General features: G+C 39.8%; 1 protein-coding gene across 13 annotated transcripts in view; it reads left to right on the top strand.

Moving 5' to 3' along the window:
• Positions 1–15,220, top strand: part of rimbp2b (RIMS binding protein 2b) — a 193,761-nt gene extending 178,541 nt beyond the window's left edge. For 7 of the 13 annotated variants that reach the window (XM_088335446.1, XM_088335441.1, XM_088335449.1 and 4 more), the window contains 5 exons: positions 1,614–1,717; positions 4,197–4,223; positions 4,618–4,689; positions 6,293–6,427; positions 13,040–15,220. In XM_088335446.1, the coding sequence (XP_088191572.1) occupies positions 1,614–1,717; positions 4,197–4,223; positions 4,618–4,689; positions 6,293–6,427; positions 13,040–13,189 (488 nt within the window). In that variant the 3' untranslated portion in view covers positions 13,190–15,220. Of the gene's footprint in view, positions 1–1,613; positions 1,718–4,196; positions 4,224–4,617; positions 4,690–6,292; positions 6,428–9,440; positions 11,956–13,039 lie in introns of those variants that run through there. The other 6 variants (XM_088335453.1, XM_088335452.1, XM_088335447.1 and 3 more) reach the window with 4 other exon arrangements.
• The last annotated feature ends 9 nt before the right edge of the window (positions 15,221–15,229 follow it).

The following is a 15,229-nucleotide window of genomic DNA, read 5'->3' as shown; positions in this document are numbered from 1 at the left end:
TTTTTTTGCTGGAGGAGTTGTTGTGATACGTTCATTTATCGCGCGCCGGTGTTTCTGTGGGTGGGTTAAAACACAGATCTTTCCTCCTCTGCGAGGTGCGGCGCAGACACACTCACACACGGAGAAGAGGAGGAGGGGCGGCGCTACCCTAAGGCCTCTAAATAACACAGTGTGCAACTGAAAATGTCTGAATTCCACCTAAAAATGCGCATGAAAAAAAGTCAGTAGCTGCTTACCGTAGTTGTGAGACCTGTTGCGACTCAATATCGATCCATATATAAAGTGCATCATATCATAAGGCGCATGGTGAGCATTTGAAAAAAATCGACGCCTTTTATGTGCGCATTTGTAACGGGACCCAGGTGGATGGCCTAGCTCCAGCTGGTGTTACACATTTATTTTATATATATTTATTTGTTTTTTGGGTTGTTGTTGTTTTACCTCATCTAGAAAATAGATGATAAATGTAAGTCTCACACGACACCATTTACTTGTTGACATTAAGGATGATTTATTGAGCAAGTCTCATTTAATCACGTTTAAACATTTAAATACAAAATAACATTGCCATCAATTGCTACGTTTCAAGAATGAATTAACAAATCACCATAACGGTACCTACCAAAACAACTCACTTGTGTTAATTGGTATCAAAATATACATATTTACATAGTACACTCTTTAACAGTCCAGCATAACATAGCATACCTCACCCAAGGCCCTATTTGTTGCTTATGCTAACGGACGGCTCACTCGTACTATTTCACTTTTTATAAGATTTACAGACATCACAAACAACCTTTAAAAACATATTTTCACATATTATCATCCTCACAGTAAGTGTGTCACCAGTATATACATCTCACCTGCAAAATATGATAAATGTCAGTCTCACACGACACCATTTACTTGTCGACATTAAGGATGATTTATTGAGCAAGTCTCATTTAATCACGTTAGGTCCCGTGAGATTTGGCCCAAGCACCCTTCTCTGACCTGTGAGACTATGCCATCTAGTGGTGATATACTGGTACTTCACCTACTCTTTCTGGTTTACAAAACAATACTCCTCAAAATACTAATACACTTCCCATAACAGTCAAATATGGATTAAACAACATAAAAATCCCAAAATATAACGTTTTAACTAGTCAGCAACCCTTGTTGCGCCACACCTTATAGTGCTGAAAATACGGTAACTTACTTTGAAAACCATCAAACTTGAATGAACTGGAAATGTTTAGAACAGAATGGTCGAAAATACTTTTCATCTGGATCCAATCAACGGGAGCTATGGTCAGTGTTACTGTTATTTCTGCAAAAGGAGAATCTGCTAAATATCGATGGAATTTTTCTGTTAGGAGGTCCAAATTAACGTAGCTTCACTCTTTTCTTTCAGTACAGTATATGTAAAATCATATAAACTTAATTTCACTTCTCAAATATCACTTAGGAGAGGTGTCTTTGTAACAAGAGGACCATCTGTGATGAGTGTGAAAGTAAAACAATGACCCAAAATAGCATCACATGATTAACTTGTCATCCAGATCCAATATCTTTGTCAACCCTACATTGAGTTTTATGGTTTTCTGTTTGTAACCACTTGTCCACAGAAAGGAACAGACGGAGCGGCCGTCAGCATCCGGTGTCAACCCGGAGAATGGTAGCACTCTACGATTACGACCCGAGAGAGAGTTCCCCAAACATTGATATTGAGGTACTGTACTTCTCATATGGTTGTAATGTGACAAGAGACTTCCAGCTTTTGGCGAGTTTACAAACAAAAACACAAATCCAAAATGTAATATATATTATCGTAAAATTCGGACTGTAAGCCGCGACTTTAATTCTCAAGCTTTCAACCTTGCGACTTATGCAACGATGCAGCTAATTTATGTTTTTTTTCTAATGTCCACCAGGAGTGCCCGAGCAGTAAAGGTTAAGAGAGACATGTGGAATATATGTGTCAAAAAAGTTTAATGTAACTCTGCGCTTTGTACATGAATAAAACAAGATTGAACAGACCTTAATCATGGATGAGGTGTAAATTGAAAGGGGAGAGGGTAACTACCGTATTGGGAATAATTCTAAAGACCCTTTATTTGTAAACAGAAATAATGTGGAGGAACAAACGATATACAAGAAGCAACATCCAACAAAGCAGAAATGTTATAGGTGGATTCCGATTTATCTTTTGGCATTATTATGTATTTTGTAATAAAAAATTTACACGGTTGGATTTTCTGGATTGCCCTTGATGTAACAAAGGCATTTTGGCGGACATTCAAAGAGGCGGCTTTGGGACGTAATGGCTTCATAGTTATCAGGTATCTTGTTTCAGACAGATGGTTATGTTTTTTCTGATGAGTATATTTCAAAATGGGATCTTGAATCCCAAAGGTTTAAGCTTTTCTACGATATGTGGCATGACATATTTTAGTGACTGGTTAGGTGTGGCTTATCAGGCAACCAGTTCAGGGTGTCCCCTGCCCACTGCCTGAAAATGGCTGGGATGGGCTCCAGCACCCCGCGACCCTACTTAGGATAAGCGGTGAAGATAATGGATGGATGGATGGATATAGATTCTATCTATTTATTCAGTTGTACTCTGTAGGTAGCTATAAAAATCCCCTTTCACCATTATTTGGGTAGATCGAGGGTTGCATGTGACAACATACGTTAAGTGATGCATAATTAGCAGCTGACTCGCAATTCATGTTTTGCATTCAATTAGCAGTAACGCTCTATATAACGACAAGTAAGTTACTTAATTGTATTCAGAAGATATTACAGTACGTGTTGCTTAGAAAAGTATAAGGTACACCGGATTATAAAGCGCAGCTCCCAAAAATACTCTTGTCACGCATTTTTAATACATAAGGTGCAAGAACTTGAGCCTTCACTACAGTTAAAAGCTACCTTGTTTTCGGCATACAATAACCCAATGAATAATCAGTTGAGTTGATTAAAATTGCATAACATTGTTGGCCATGGGAATCAAACGTGGAGCGTGACGTTGAGGGCCCTGACACTTTAACACGAGACCACCAGGCATTAGATCTGATTCCATTATCAAACAATTTATAAGCATCTGCATAGTGGATTCTTACAGGTTACACAGTCTCTCCACTTCTTCACCTCCATCCATCCATCCATTATCTGCACCGCTTATCCTCAGTAGGGTCGCAGGGGTGCTGGAACCCATCCCAGCTATCTTCGGGCAATGGGCAGGAGACACCCTGAACTGGTTGCCAGCCAATCGCAGGGCACACAGGGACCGACAATTAGCTCGCTCATTCACACCTAGGGACAAATTAGACCGGCCAATTAACCTGACATGCATGTTTTTTGGAATGTGGGAGGAAACCGGAGTATCCGTAGGAAACCCACGCAAGCACGGGAAGAACCCAGAACTGTGCCGCACACGCGCTAACCACTGCGCCGCCGTGCTGCCACTTCTTTACCTGTGTGTCAATAATCTCTAAGTTTAATATGTCTACATACTTGAAATAGCTTATGTCGAATTTTGTCGAAGTGCCTTTTCACATGTCATCGGAACCACTGTTGGTAAACTGTCGGCGCTTTCACCGCCAACAACCGGGTTTGAATTCCGTTGCATCCAATGTTTTGTAATTTGGGCTAGCTGCGTTTCCATTACCCAGTCCTTGCTCGAATAGCTAAAACCTCATGGATTACTCCAAACAACTTATTACAAACATACCACCCTGAGAAAGCCCGCTCTCAGGAATCTAAGCAGGGTCGGCCCTGGTTGATACTAGGATGGCAGATCACCTGGGAATACGAAGCATTTGAAAATAAGTCACTTGGCACACGCTCTGCTGCGACAGCACAGACTGTACACCCCCTGGTACGATGAAGATGAATTTCCCTAAGGCGACCAGATCAATTGAATTATTGTTATACTTGCATGCATTTCGGAACCACCAAATTCTGTGGTATACAAGGCACACTTTCAAATTTTTGTCCAATTTGGGGTTTTAAGGTGCGCCTTATAGTCCCGAAAATACAGTAATTGCATTTGTTTGTCATGAGTTATCCCCAACACTGGTTACCAATCATACACGCATAATCGGGATCTGTACATCATAGTCGTAGGCAAACTGTTTATTTCTTTTCCATCCGTTGGTCTGTACTTACTCTCACCTTTCTATTGGCACTCCCACCCACCGACACAGTACGAAGGCGGCAGACTAGACGACGAGGTGAGTTAGGAGGACGTATTGCCGTCTGCTCTGTGTGTGTTTTCCTCCCTTAAGTGTTGGGATGCCAAAGGAGATGGCGGCGTTCACAGCTCAGAGGCGGGCGCTCAATACGCCTCCTCACTGTGCTCTTTGTGTTTGACTGTTTGACTTGTCTGTCCTCCCTAGAGGGCGCCGCAGAAGAGATGCCTCCCTCTCTTCCATAGTCCTAACATCTGTTTTCAGTTAGTCCAGTCCGTTAATGTGATGCTTCACTCTATTTGGAGACACGTTTCACACACTTCCCAGCTACACCCCTCCCCCTTCCCTTGAATTAGATGTGACATTTTAGAATGTTTTATGACATGAATGTAACATGATTCACCTGTACTGATTTTAAATTATGTTATCTCCACAGGCTGAATTGACTTTCTGTGCCGGGGATGTCATCATGGTTTTCGGGGAGATAGATGAAGACGGGTTTTATTATGTAAGTAGCCGGTTTTTATTTTCCATTTCAAGCATTGCAGACGGCAAAGAATGTAATTACAGTCATTTTTTGCCATTTCACATAAAATACATTTGGTGTGATTGGAGCAGGCATGTCAAAAACATCCCAGATTCAGCCCGCTGGATGATTTAATCCAGCCTGCCATAGTATGTCAGACAAAGAAGCAAGTCTCTAGGTTATACCTAACAAAAGTTATGATTTTTTAAAAATAAAAGCAAACCAAATGCTCTCTCCGGCCGCAAGAGAGCAGTATTGAATTAGTATAGCCTGGTGAGTTGGTTCAGGTGTAAAACTGCCTTCTCTTATCTGTTAAAATAAACCAGTTAAATCTTTTTTTACATTGTGAATAAAAGTGTTGCATTAAGAAAAGATGCTGTGTCATCGGTGATAATCCGACGTAGAATAGGTTTCTAATGAAGACTGAATAATAAAGTACTGTATGATACAGGAAAACAAAGCTAAACATTTGGAGTTGATATTTTTTTACTGATCCGAGAGTCAAACTGGGTTGACACAGTTTTGTCAAATTAGCGTCCCAAGGGCCATTAAGGGCCCGCGTAACAACAATTTCAGGCCCTATCTTACTATGAAAGTTCAATGTTAGGATAGCTGGGGCAAAGTTGACATGAATGCTACCTTTAAACTAATTAGTTAGGCAGGCCTCGATATTGTCACAATTAAAGTCTCTGAGAATATAAAAAATACTAGTTGGTGTGAACACAGTTTTGTCTCCAGTACGTTTAAACGGAGACCCTTTGCATGCTAATGTGAACAAAATAATGTTTGGTGGGGGAGAAGTGAATGCAAATCTACGTTGTAATGTATGTGCTTTCTGCTCTTTTACACTGTTGATGTGCTGTTTTCAGCTCTGCTTTCCATTCAGGTACAAAAGTCATAAAACCAAATATAACATAACTATCCAGACAGTCTTGATGCCCAGCACCCCTAAAGCTCTGAACCTAAAATCGCCCGTGCCGTAAATAGATATCCATCAAAAAAATATTGTCCCCCTTTGCGTTTACACTTTGTACGATTTTGCCATGATCACAAGTCTTTTTGGATATGTCTCTATAAGTTTTGCACTTCTTAAATCAGAAATAGTTGCCCATTGTTGCTTACAAAACTGCTCAAGTTCTTAAGTGTTGAAACAGGTGTCCTGCGCACCTGATCTTACGCATCGATCAACACCACAACCACCACATTCCATTTTAAAAACCCCATATAGCCGCATTTAACGGAAGAATGGTTAAAAGATGGGCCAGTGAGTCATCTTAAATAACAGCCTTTTGGCTGTCCAGTGGTCATTCTGGGGGTGTAAGAAAATCCCTGGGATTTCTTGTGTTAAAATTGTACGTGGTAAACTTAAACCAAATCTAATTTGATCGTTGGAGTGGTTTACTCACACGCAAAGACTTAGTTTCACTTTAAAATAAAGCAGCTGTAAATTTCAATACAAGTCTCAAGTCTAAATTAAAAACTAAATCAATGTAGTGGTAATCTACGAATAAAGCGGTAGTGTTGATGAATATGCTATTCAAACCTGGAAAATATCGCAGCCACTGTCATTGTGCTTCAACCTCAGGGTGAGCTCAACGGACACAACGGACTCATCCCTTCCAACTTTCTCGAAGAAGTGCCTGACGACGTGGAGGTTTTCCTCACGGACTCACCATCGCGATACCCCCAGGACACTCCCGCAAGGATCAAGACCAAAAGGGTACATGCTCCATCGCAGTACTAGGCCCGTCATTCCGTTTACTCCCAAGCTTTGCTTTCCTTTCCGCCACCTCATAGTTGTGCAGCGGGCGTTTTGTTGACCATAGCGCAATGACATTTTGACTTATGGTGTAAATAGATATGTATGACCAATGAACATAATAAAAAAAATAACACATTTTAAGACAAATACTTTGCAGAATTATTTTTGTTTATGATGAACGCTCTTTAATTGTACATTGGTATATATATATATATATATATATATATATATATACACATCTATGTAAATTTATTTCTATATTAAAGTATTAACTTTATAATTGTTGTGTAATGTCTCAAAAACTGCAGGTTAATGCCTTTTGTTGTTCTTTCTTGAGTACATAGTGCAGGGGTCGGGAATGTATGGCTCGTGAGCCAGTTATGGCTCTTTCCATGAGTACATTTGTCCGGTCCAAAATATATAGGGCAGAGTTCCAACTGCAGTTTGCACTCCTGGTGTTACACCAACGACTCCGCTTTTGCTGTACGTCTCTAAGGACTCCTTTACAGTAATCCCTCGGTTTTTGCAGGGGTTGCGTTCCAAAAACATGTCAAAACCCATGAAATAGAAACGTTAGTTCATTTTTTAAAGTACTCAATAACAAACCCAATCTACAGGCTCAGGTATTTGTTTAGCAAATACAAGTTTTTTTTCAACCAATAACTTGCTGTTTTGCCCTGCAACTGGCTGGCAACCGGTTCAGGGTGTCCTCTGCCCACTGCTCGAAGATAGCGGAGATGGGCTCCAGCAAAAAAAACTGCATTTACCTTTCGGTCAGCTACCCAAAAAAGCCATATTGGGCTAAAATCAATAAAAAAACAAAAATGTCTGGAGCTGCAAAAAAAATAAAAGCCTTATAAGAAAGGAAACACATACTGTAGCTATATTTATCGGAAAACGTGAATGTGTCTTCTTTTTTTTTTTCAACCAAAAATTAAATTTTTCTGTTTTCAAACATTTTTGAAAAAGTGGCTGGGAGCCACAAGAGAGCATTTAAGACCTGGAATGTGGCTCCAGAGCAATTTAAGCGTGTGGAAAAGTCCCACTTTGTTGACAATAGAAAGAATCTTTCACTGCCTTCTGCTGCCTTTTTTTGGTCCAGTGTTTTGTTTACATGATGGCTTTTAGAGAAACTTGAAACCGAAAAAGTTTAACGGATATGTAATGAAGGTTTATCAAGCTGTTTTACGTTTGTGTACATCTCAAGAATGAGATGTCACTGACGCGCAGGCGGACAACATAATGCACGATAACCCAGATAATTAACTAAGATACACCAAGGCATTACTGCATGGTATCTCATTCAACAATTCCATCACTGTTCACTGTTGAGACACCCGAATAGGTAGCCAAGCTCCCAGAACAATTTGATTGGCTGGCGGTAGGGGAGGGCGGATATCTGCACACCTTTCTAAGAAAGCGACGTAGAAAGTGGCATGCAAAGTCATGTAACAACCCACGTGTTGTAACTCAAAGTCATGTTTCATGGTGTAAATGATCCACTTGTGGGATACAGGCTTGGCATGGGCGGCTTAAGAGAGTTGTTACGTACCTAGCCGTAGCAGTAGGCCGGACCTGCGGCCTCGCTACTGCTTTCTCTCCCAGTGCTGCCTCAGTCTCTTCCCGGACCTCATAAAAATCCACGGAGCACCTCTTATTAATCGGCATTTCTCTGCACTCTTTTGACCTTCCTCAAGTCTTGATATAATTGATGGTTTTTTTTTTCAATGAAACGAGCCGCTATAATCCTAATTGTAGCTGTGCCGCTGCAGTTATTTTATCATTGACTAGTGCGCCCAGCAGCGCAGTGGGTAGTGCGTGTGCGGCACAGTTCTGAGGTCATGAGATCGAACCTTCCTGTGTAGAATTTGCATGTTCTCCCCATGCTTGCGTGGGTTTCCTCCGGGCACTCCGGTTTCCTCCCACATCCCAAAAACATGCCAGGTTAATTGGCCGGTCCAAATTTTCCCTAGGTGTGAATAAGCGAGTGAGTTGTCTATCTCCGTGTGCCCTGCAATTGGCTGGCAACCAGTTCAGTGTGTCCCCTTCCCACTGCCCAAAGATAGCTGAGATGGGCTCCAGCACCCCCGCAACCCTGCTGAGGATAAGCGGTACAGATAATGGACGGACGGATGGACTTGTGCACCCACCCTGCTGTTTGACTGACAGCATACACCAGCCTATAACAGTCATGCATATAGACCAGAACTGGGAACTCTGGTCCTAAAGGGCGGCTTGTCCTGCCAGGTTTTTGAGCTTTCTCAGCTCTGATGCGGGTGATTCCAAACTCCTTCAGCTTGCTAACGAGTTCATCATTTGTGCCACTTGAGTTAAAGAGAATCAGAGTGCCCAGGTTTGATATAGGCAGTCAAGACCACCCAACACACACACACAAAGCCCCCCACAACCTGCCCCAGTGATGGCATTTGCTTTGTGTTGTCTGTTGCAGAACACAATGAATGCAAAATGAAAATCCTCCAAGTATTGAAAACCGCGAAAGGTAAACTGCGATACAGCGAGGGATTACTGTATTTGTTGATGTAGGACACAAGCATTATTTCACAGAGTTGGTCAAACCATCATACGTCATACAGTGAAATAACATGTGCTGAAGAATTAAGGTCTGATGGTTCTGTAAAATATATATACAGTATATATATATTTTGCTTTCATAGATCTTTGAGTCAAAAAGATTCCTGACCCCTGCCGCAATGTGTAGGCCAGCATGATTTCAGAGTTGACAAGCATGATTTTTTAACAAAAATCAATGATCGCCTTTTATTCTAGGGGCTATTGTTTTCGTAAGCTGTACCTCCTCTCACTTGACATTTTTAGCGTGATACTTTTGTCAAAAACATATGCAAATTTTATTTTTGAATCTACTTTTCTGTATTGCATTTAGACAATTGGTGCCAACTGTTGAAATTCCATTACTATGTGATTTCTTTTCCTGACCCGCTTGGCAAAACAGAAGAAGAGTGTTCATTTCACACCCTAAGGCCGTGTTTCCGCCACGTAAGTGAGCAACTGAGGATACCAAAATAATTCTCCTCCCACTCTCCCCTCCCCAGTCTAATGCAGATGACACGGGTGCCATGATTTTCTGGTATGCAACATGTGGCCCAAGGCCGAGGGTTGTGCTCAAGTTAGTACCCCAAAACATCCACGCGCCATATTCGCCTGTGTTGCTAGGCGACGGTGACCCTTGGCCAATGCATTAGACAAGACGTGTGGTATCTTCAGTTGTTTCTCCTCCGAGTGTTGTACTTCAAAATGTGTGTCTCCTCAAACCAGCCTCCTGCTGTAACTTATTGTGAGCTAAAAGGCCGTTTTGCACAGTCCCTTTTCCCCAAACACCACAGCCCAAAATAATTTGCACGTGATTAAGAAGGTATTCATTGTTCCTACTATAACGGTAAAATCCTAAAAAGGATTTAGGAAGCAGACAGTAAAATCTATGCAAATTCCCCTTAAACAATAACACTTATTATTGCAAAATGTATTTTTCAAATGCAGGTAATGGATTATAATTGTGCACCTATATTTTCCGTACTGTAAAGTGGACCGGATTATAAAGGCGCACCCCCAGATTATTATTTTTTTTAAACATATATAATTGACATAAGTCGTACTGGACTATAAGGTGCTTGGAATCAATACTACAGTAAGAGCTACCGTATTTGTGTATAATCGTTGATCATGTTATACACTTACTTATATAACAGTGTAACAATTGATCAGTCAAAAACATTGCATGCTATGGGATATGAACCTAGGTTGTGTCAGTGAACACCGAAAACTTACCACTAGACCATCAGTGATAATTGATGTACAGAAAGTCACATTTGCGCTATTTTCACTGTGCCAGAACCAAATGTCAGAGAATGGAGAAAAAAGAAAGTTGTCCAGAAAGATTTAATACATGCAATAAAGACAAGGGAAACTTTAAAGTGTAGGCGTCTAAAACTCAAATGAATTGAGGGCCGATGGAGGTAGGGTCTGGGTGAGGTTGGGTTTTCCTTTTGATTTAAAAAGTCCACGGTTCTCATAAACCTTTTTAACAAAATGCTGCATATAGTAAGATCCATAAATAAATAAAAAATGTATGTAAAAATAATTCAGTAAGTAATACATGATCCATAATTTCCGTGGGCTGCACTTACATCAAAGGGACATTGAGTATTTGTCAACTAGATGTTGCTTTATTGTGTTGTGCAACCGAAATCAAGCGCTAAAAAGAAAGACAACAAACTAGAGACTTCAGGTGACCAAACAAAACTCTTCTTTTTTAGCTCAGCCTTTTTCAATGAAAAAAATAAGACAAAAAGGGGAATAAGAAAAAATGATGGAAAATGGATAAGGGAAAAAAGACACAGAAGAAAAAAAGAGATTCGTTTGGATAGTACCCATAGCAACAAGATAGCTGACAATAATGTCAGCTCCATCTAAGAGAGGCTAATGTTATGTAAAATAAACAAAATTTTCCCTACCTATGGGTATTTGAAAACATGGCTTTTGATTTCATTGTTTATGTATTTTGCTAATTTTTTATCAGTATTTGTTGTTTTTGAATAAATTATTTTTACCACCAAGAGGTGCTTAATAGTACACACTGTCCCTTTAAACTTTATATTATGGCTGGGCCCTCAAACTATCAAACCATGGGCCATAAATGACGCCCCAGCTTTAGTGTATCTGATGATTAATCAGACTTTGCTTCTATATTTCAGAATGAAAATTTCCCCTTAATATCATTGTATTGTTACAATGATTTTGGTTGTACCCCAGTTGGAAAAAATATACAATTTAAAGACTATATTAGAGGAATAAACAACCTGGAAATCACATTTTAAATTTTTACCAAAGTCAACATGACAACTGATATACCTTCCATTTGCACAATATTATCGAAATGGAGTGAAAATGTAAATAAAGTACACAGTACAATGTAAAAACTTCTAACAGCGTGAAAATATAAGACTTTCATCTGCAACAACTGTTCGTAACCAAAATCAAGAACATCTCAAATCAAAATATCTTTCAGGATGACTTTGTTTCGTCCATTATCTAACATTCGTCTCTGGTACCATTAAAATAGTGTGACAAGGTCTAAAGCCTTTTTATGAATTATCGTTATCACTGCTGGCGGTATAGTGGTTAAGATTTAGTGCTCTCACTGCGACAACCCGGGTTAAACTCCAATTACAATGTTTTGAGATTTTGGTAGCATGGTTTTCGACTGATCCATCGCACAAATACAGTAGTACAACTCAAAACTGTATAGATGAGTAAATACGCATTTCCAATTTTATCCACCATTTTTCTGGTATATTTCATTTTTATTTTTTCGCAGTGTTAAATATGCAAATGAATTTCTAAAGTAAAAGATTGATGAATACATGTATTATTTATTTTGTCAGACAAATGTGCTGTACCAAGGTCGAAATTGTGGAAATGAGTCATAAATAAATGCTAAAATCTTAAAACGTTTATCCTGTTTTTGTTTAGAATAGTGGGATGAGATTAACCTGCTTTATAGCCCATCTGATATTTTTCGGGAGGTGATTGACTTTATTTTTTGTTACTGATTAGATTTAAGGGCTCCAAGTTAAATAAGCATTTAAAAAAGCATTTTGTTACCATGTTAAAACCGGATTGTAGTTGAGTGGTAATACAATCTCAGTCAACTAACATAATGCGTTAGAAATCAAATTTCCTAGAAAATCACAATGACCTATATATATTTGCTGAACGAGTCTACAAAATATTCAGGTGGTCTCATGTGGCTACCTCGTGCCTATGTTGGAGACCCATCCTGTAGCGGAAATGAATTCAATCTTTTTTTTTTTTTTTTTTAACAAATGCACAGTTGAGAAACACTACAAGATATTAAATTAAGTGAAGTAAAATATTCAAGAAATAAGAAATTATATTTTCATTTTAAAACCGAATTTTACAACCCTGAATCACAAATTAACTGTGAGCCTCCCAAAAGACCCCCAACCTTTCCAGTTAAGGCACATTTTTTATGCCATTTATTTACTAGTACAGCCTCATGAAAATGGTTTTTCAACCACGAGGACCACAAGCTAAAATGAGTTTGACACCCCTACTGTAGTCATTTCTGTATATACCCACAGACCACAGCGTATGGCATCTCAGCACCATCCCCTGTATGTCTTCCTAAAGTGCAACTTAAAGATGCCTTTTAGCTTGTGATTACAGAATAAGGAGTTGTGACCAGTCATTTCTCTGTAACCCAGTTGTATCAGTAGTCTCTTTAGATACATGTACTGAACTTGAACGTGAATGTCCCTCTTGTCTACTAAATGCATCTGTATTTGTGTAAGGAGCTGCCGTGATTTGGGAAATGTCTAGTAAATTGTGGAAGTGGACGCTTCTGCTGTGGTTTTAGGCAGAAGGCAGCTTCATACAGAAACAACAAAGCGGTGTTTGTACTCTGCGGGCCTCCGAGTGCTTTTAGTCTTCTTGTAGAGCTAGACTTGAGCTGGTGTGAGCGACTGTTGACTTTTTAATACCTTCAACTGTCCCCTGCGGGTCTTCCATTAGGTTCGGTGGAACAAATGGGCTCGGCCCGGAAGAGCAGGCTCTCCCGTAGTGCAGCTGCAAAACCTGCAGTGGCCCACTGGACATGCACGCCTCCAAAATTACAAAAGGACTCCACTGCCAAGGGAAGAAACCATTATCCGGCGCTATTGAGCGGCCACCTATTTTTGTGGACAGATGGCATTTATTGAAGCCATGAGAGTGAATTGTGAAAGGTACGAATTCTGTAAACAATGCGGTCAGTATTCAGTTCAAGAATCACTCGGAGTCTCCCAAACAAAGTAAGCACATGTCCAAGCAACAGGGTCTCTGTAATCACATCTGTCCTAGGTCAAACCATGATATACTTGCCTTAAAGTGTTGTCAGTGTATCCATGCTGGTGAAAATATCACATTTGTATTTAAAAAGAAAATCATACTGAGGTCAAAGCTAATGAAAAATGTTCATTTTCCAATATCAGATCTGCCATTTAAACCTATAACAGTCCTTTCCTTATTACCTAAGACACCGTTTTCAAACATGACTTGCGGGCCACTGGGACAAGGTTCTGTGTGAGGTTGGGCCGCATCAGGTTTTCAAAGGCAGAAACTCACCAAAGGTTACATGTTAGATGCAACCAATGCCCTATAAAAGTTGGTTTCTTCATTTGTAGTCCTTAAAAAGTTGATATTGGAATATTTGTTAACAATGCCACTTAGCTCAAGAGAGCCTTTATGTTTTACACCTCGACTGTCTGGTTTTATGTTTCTTTTTCCAATGCTGTTTGAGACATGCATGACATTAGATAGAAGGAAAGCAGAGCAGAGAGGGGTTGTGGTGGCTTTATGCTCATTGTTGCAGTTTTTTGTAGGTTGGAAAAAAAATGGTGAAACCCAGTTTTAAACCCAACCTAAACCCCAAAAGATTTATTAAAAAAAAAAAAAGTTTATTCGAGCATGGTTAAGAAATGCACACACTCGATAAATGAGCTGACTGAGGCTGCCATCATGACTTAAAGCCAGGGAATGGTGGCAGGGTAAAAGTTTTCAATTTCGCACTGCACCTTCAGGCTTCATCTTAACAGTAGTGACTATCTCCTAAAACCCCAGCAGCCCCATATTTCCACATTTCAATTCAAATAAAATATTACACTATTATTTTTTTTTGGGGGGGGATGGTTAATTCAATTAGCTTAGCACTTTAAATGTATTGTTTGTAATGTATAGGCACTGCCATGGGTCAAATCAGGCTGTACCTAGCCAATCATATTGCAGGGCGGACGTACAATAAATATTAATGAGCGCATTAGAATTTAGCACCCCACCAAACTGGTCAGCGTCCATATCAACCTTTCACCAACCGCACTAAAATTCCTCAAAATTACCTGGAAAGGGATTGGCACTGGCAGGCTGTACTTGCCCAAGACACACCACAGGAAGTGGTGCCCCGACGACCCAGGTGGTAGAGGGATTTGGGAATTGTGATGATGGTAAGGGCACCAAAATATTGCTTTGAAGGTCATAAAATGCCCGCAAGTTTGAGCCGCCTAAACTAAGAAAACAAATCTTTTTTTCAACCATCAGTGAAAATTAGCATGTTCAGTATTTAATTTCGAATGACAGTGGTCATCCTGACAAAAGGCTACCTCTTCAGAACCCCTCTTGGACCCAAACCCGCTTCTTAAGAAATGTTTGAGCCTGACACTCAAGATATACATATACAGTCGCTTCACTCCTTATTCTGTCTGTAGTGAATGTAAATCGGTTGCAGGCCAACATATTTAGCTCCCCCCAGTGACCATTAGAGAATCCATCCCTATGACAAGAAGGACACAAGGACAATGACATACACATTAACTGCCAAAAGGATTCAGAGGTCTGCAAAACTATTGAGAGAAAATATTGACACTAGTTCACAAACATGTCAACTTGTGGTGAGCCTTCAATAGTCTTAGTACACATCACACCCATTCATTTGTGTGACTGTTGCTGTTTTGTACATTGTTTTTAAATGTTTATACTTGATTTTCAAACTGCCTTTTTTTGTACATTCACTTTATATTTAAGTGTGTCTCATGGCGTAAAGACCTTTCAGTTTGCTATGTGAGCTTGCTTTACTATAAGAATAATAAGCCTATATTGGATTTAATCTACTGTGTGGGTGCATGTGCAACTTTTTCTAAATAAATTTGATATTTTTTAACATGTCTGACT

The sequence above is a fragment of the Urocampus carinirostris genome, chromosome 5 (genome assembly GCF_059441175.1).
Source record: "Urocampus carinirostris isolate Australia breed hairy pipefish chromosome 5, RoL_Ucar_1.0, whole genome shotgun sequence".
NCBI classification, from domain to species: domain Eukaryota; kingdom Metazoa; phylum Chordata; class Actinopteri; order Syngnathiformes; family Syngnathidae; genus Urocampus; species Urocampus carinirostris.
Note: the sequence above shows the minus strand (reverse complement) of the source record. Positions and strands in the feature narration are given on the sequence as shown.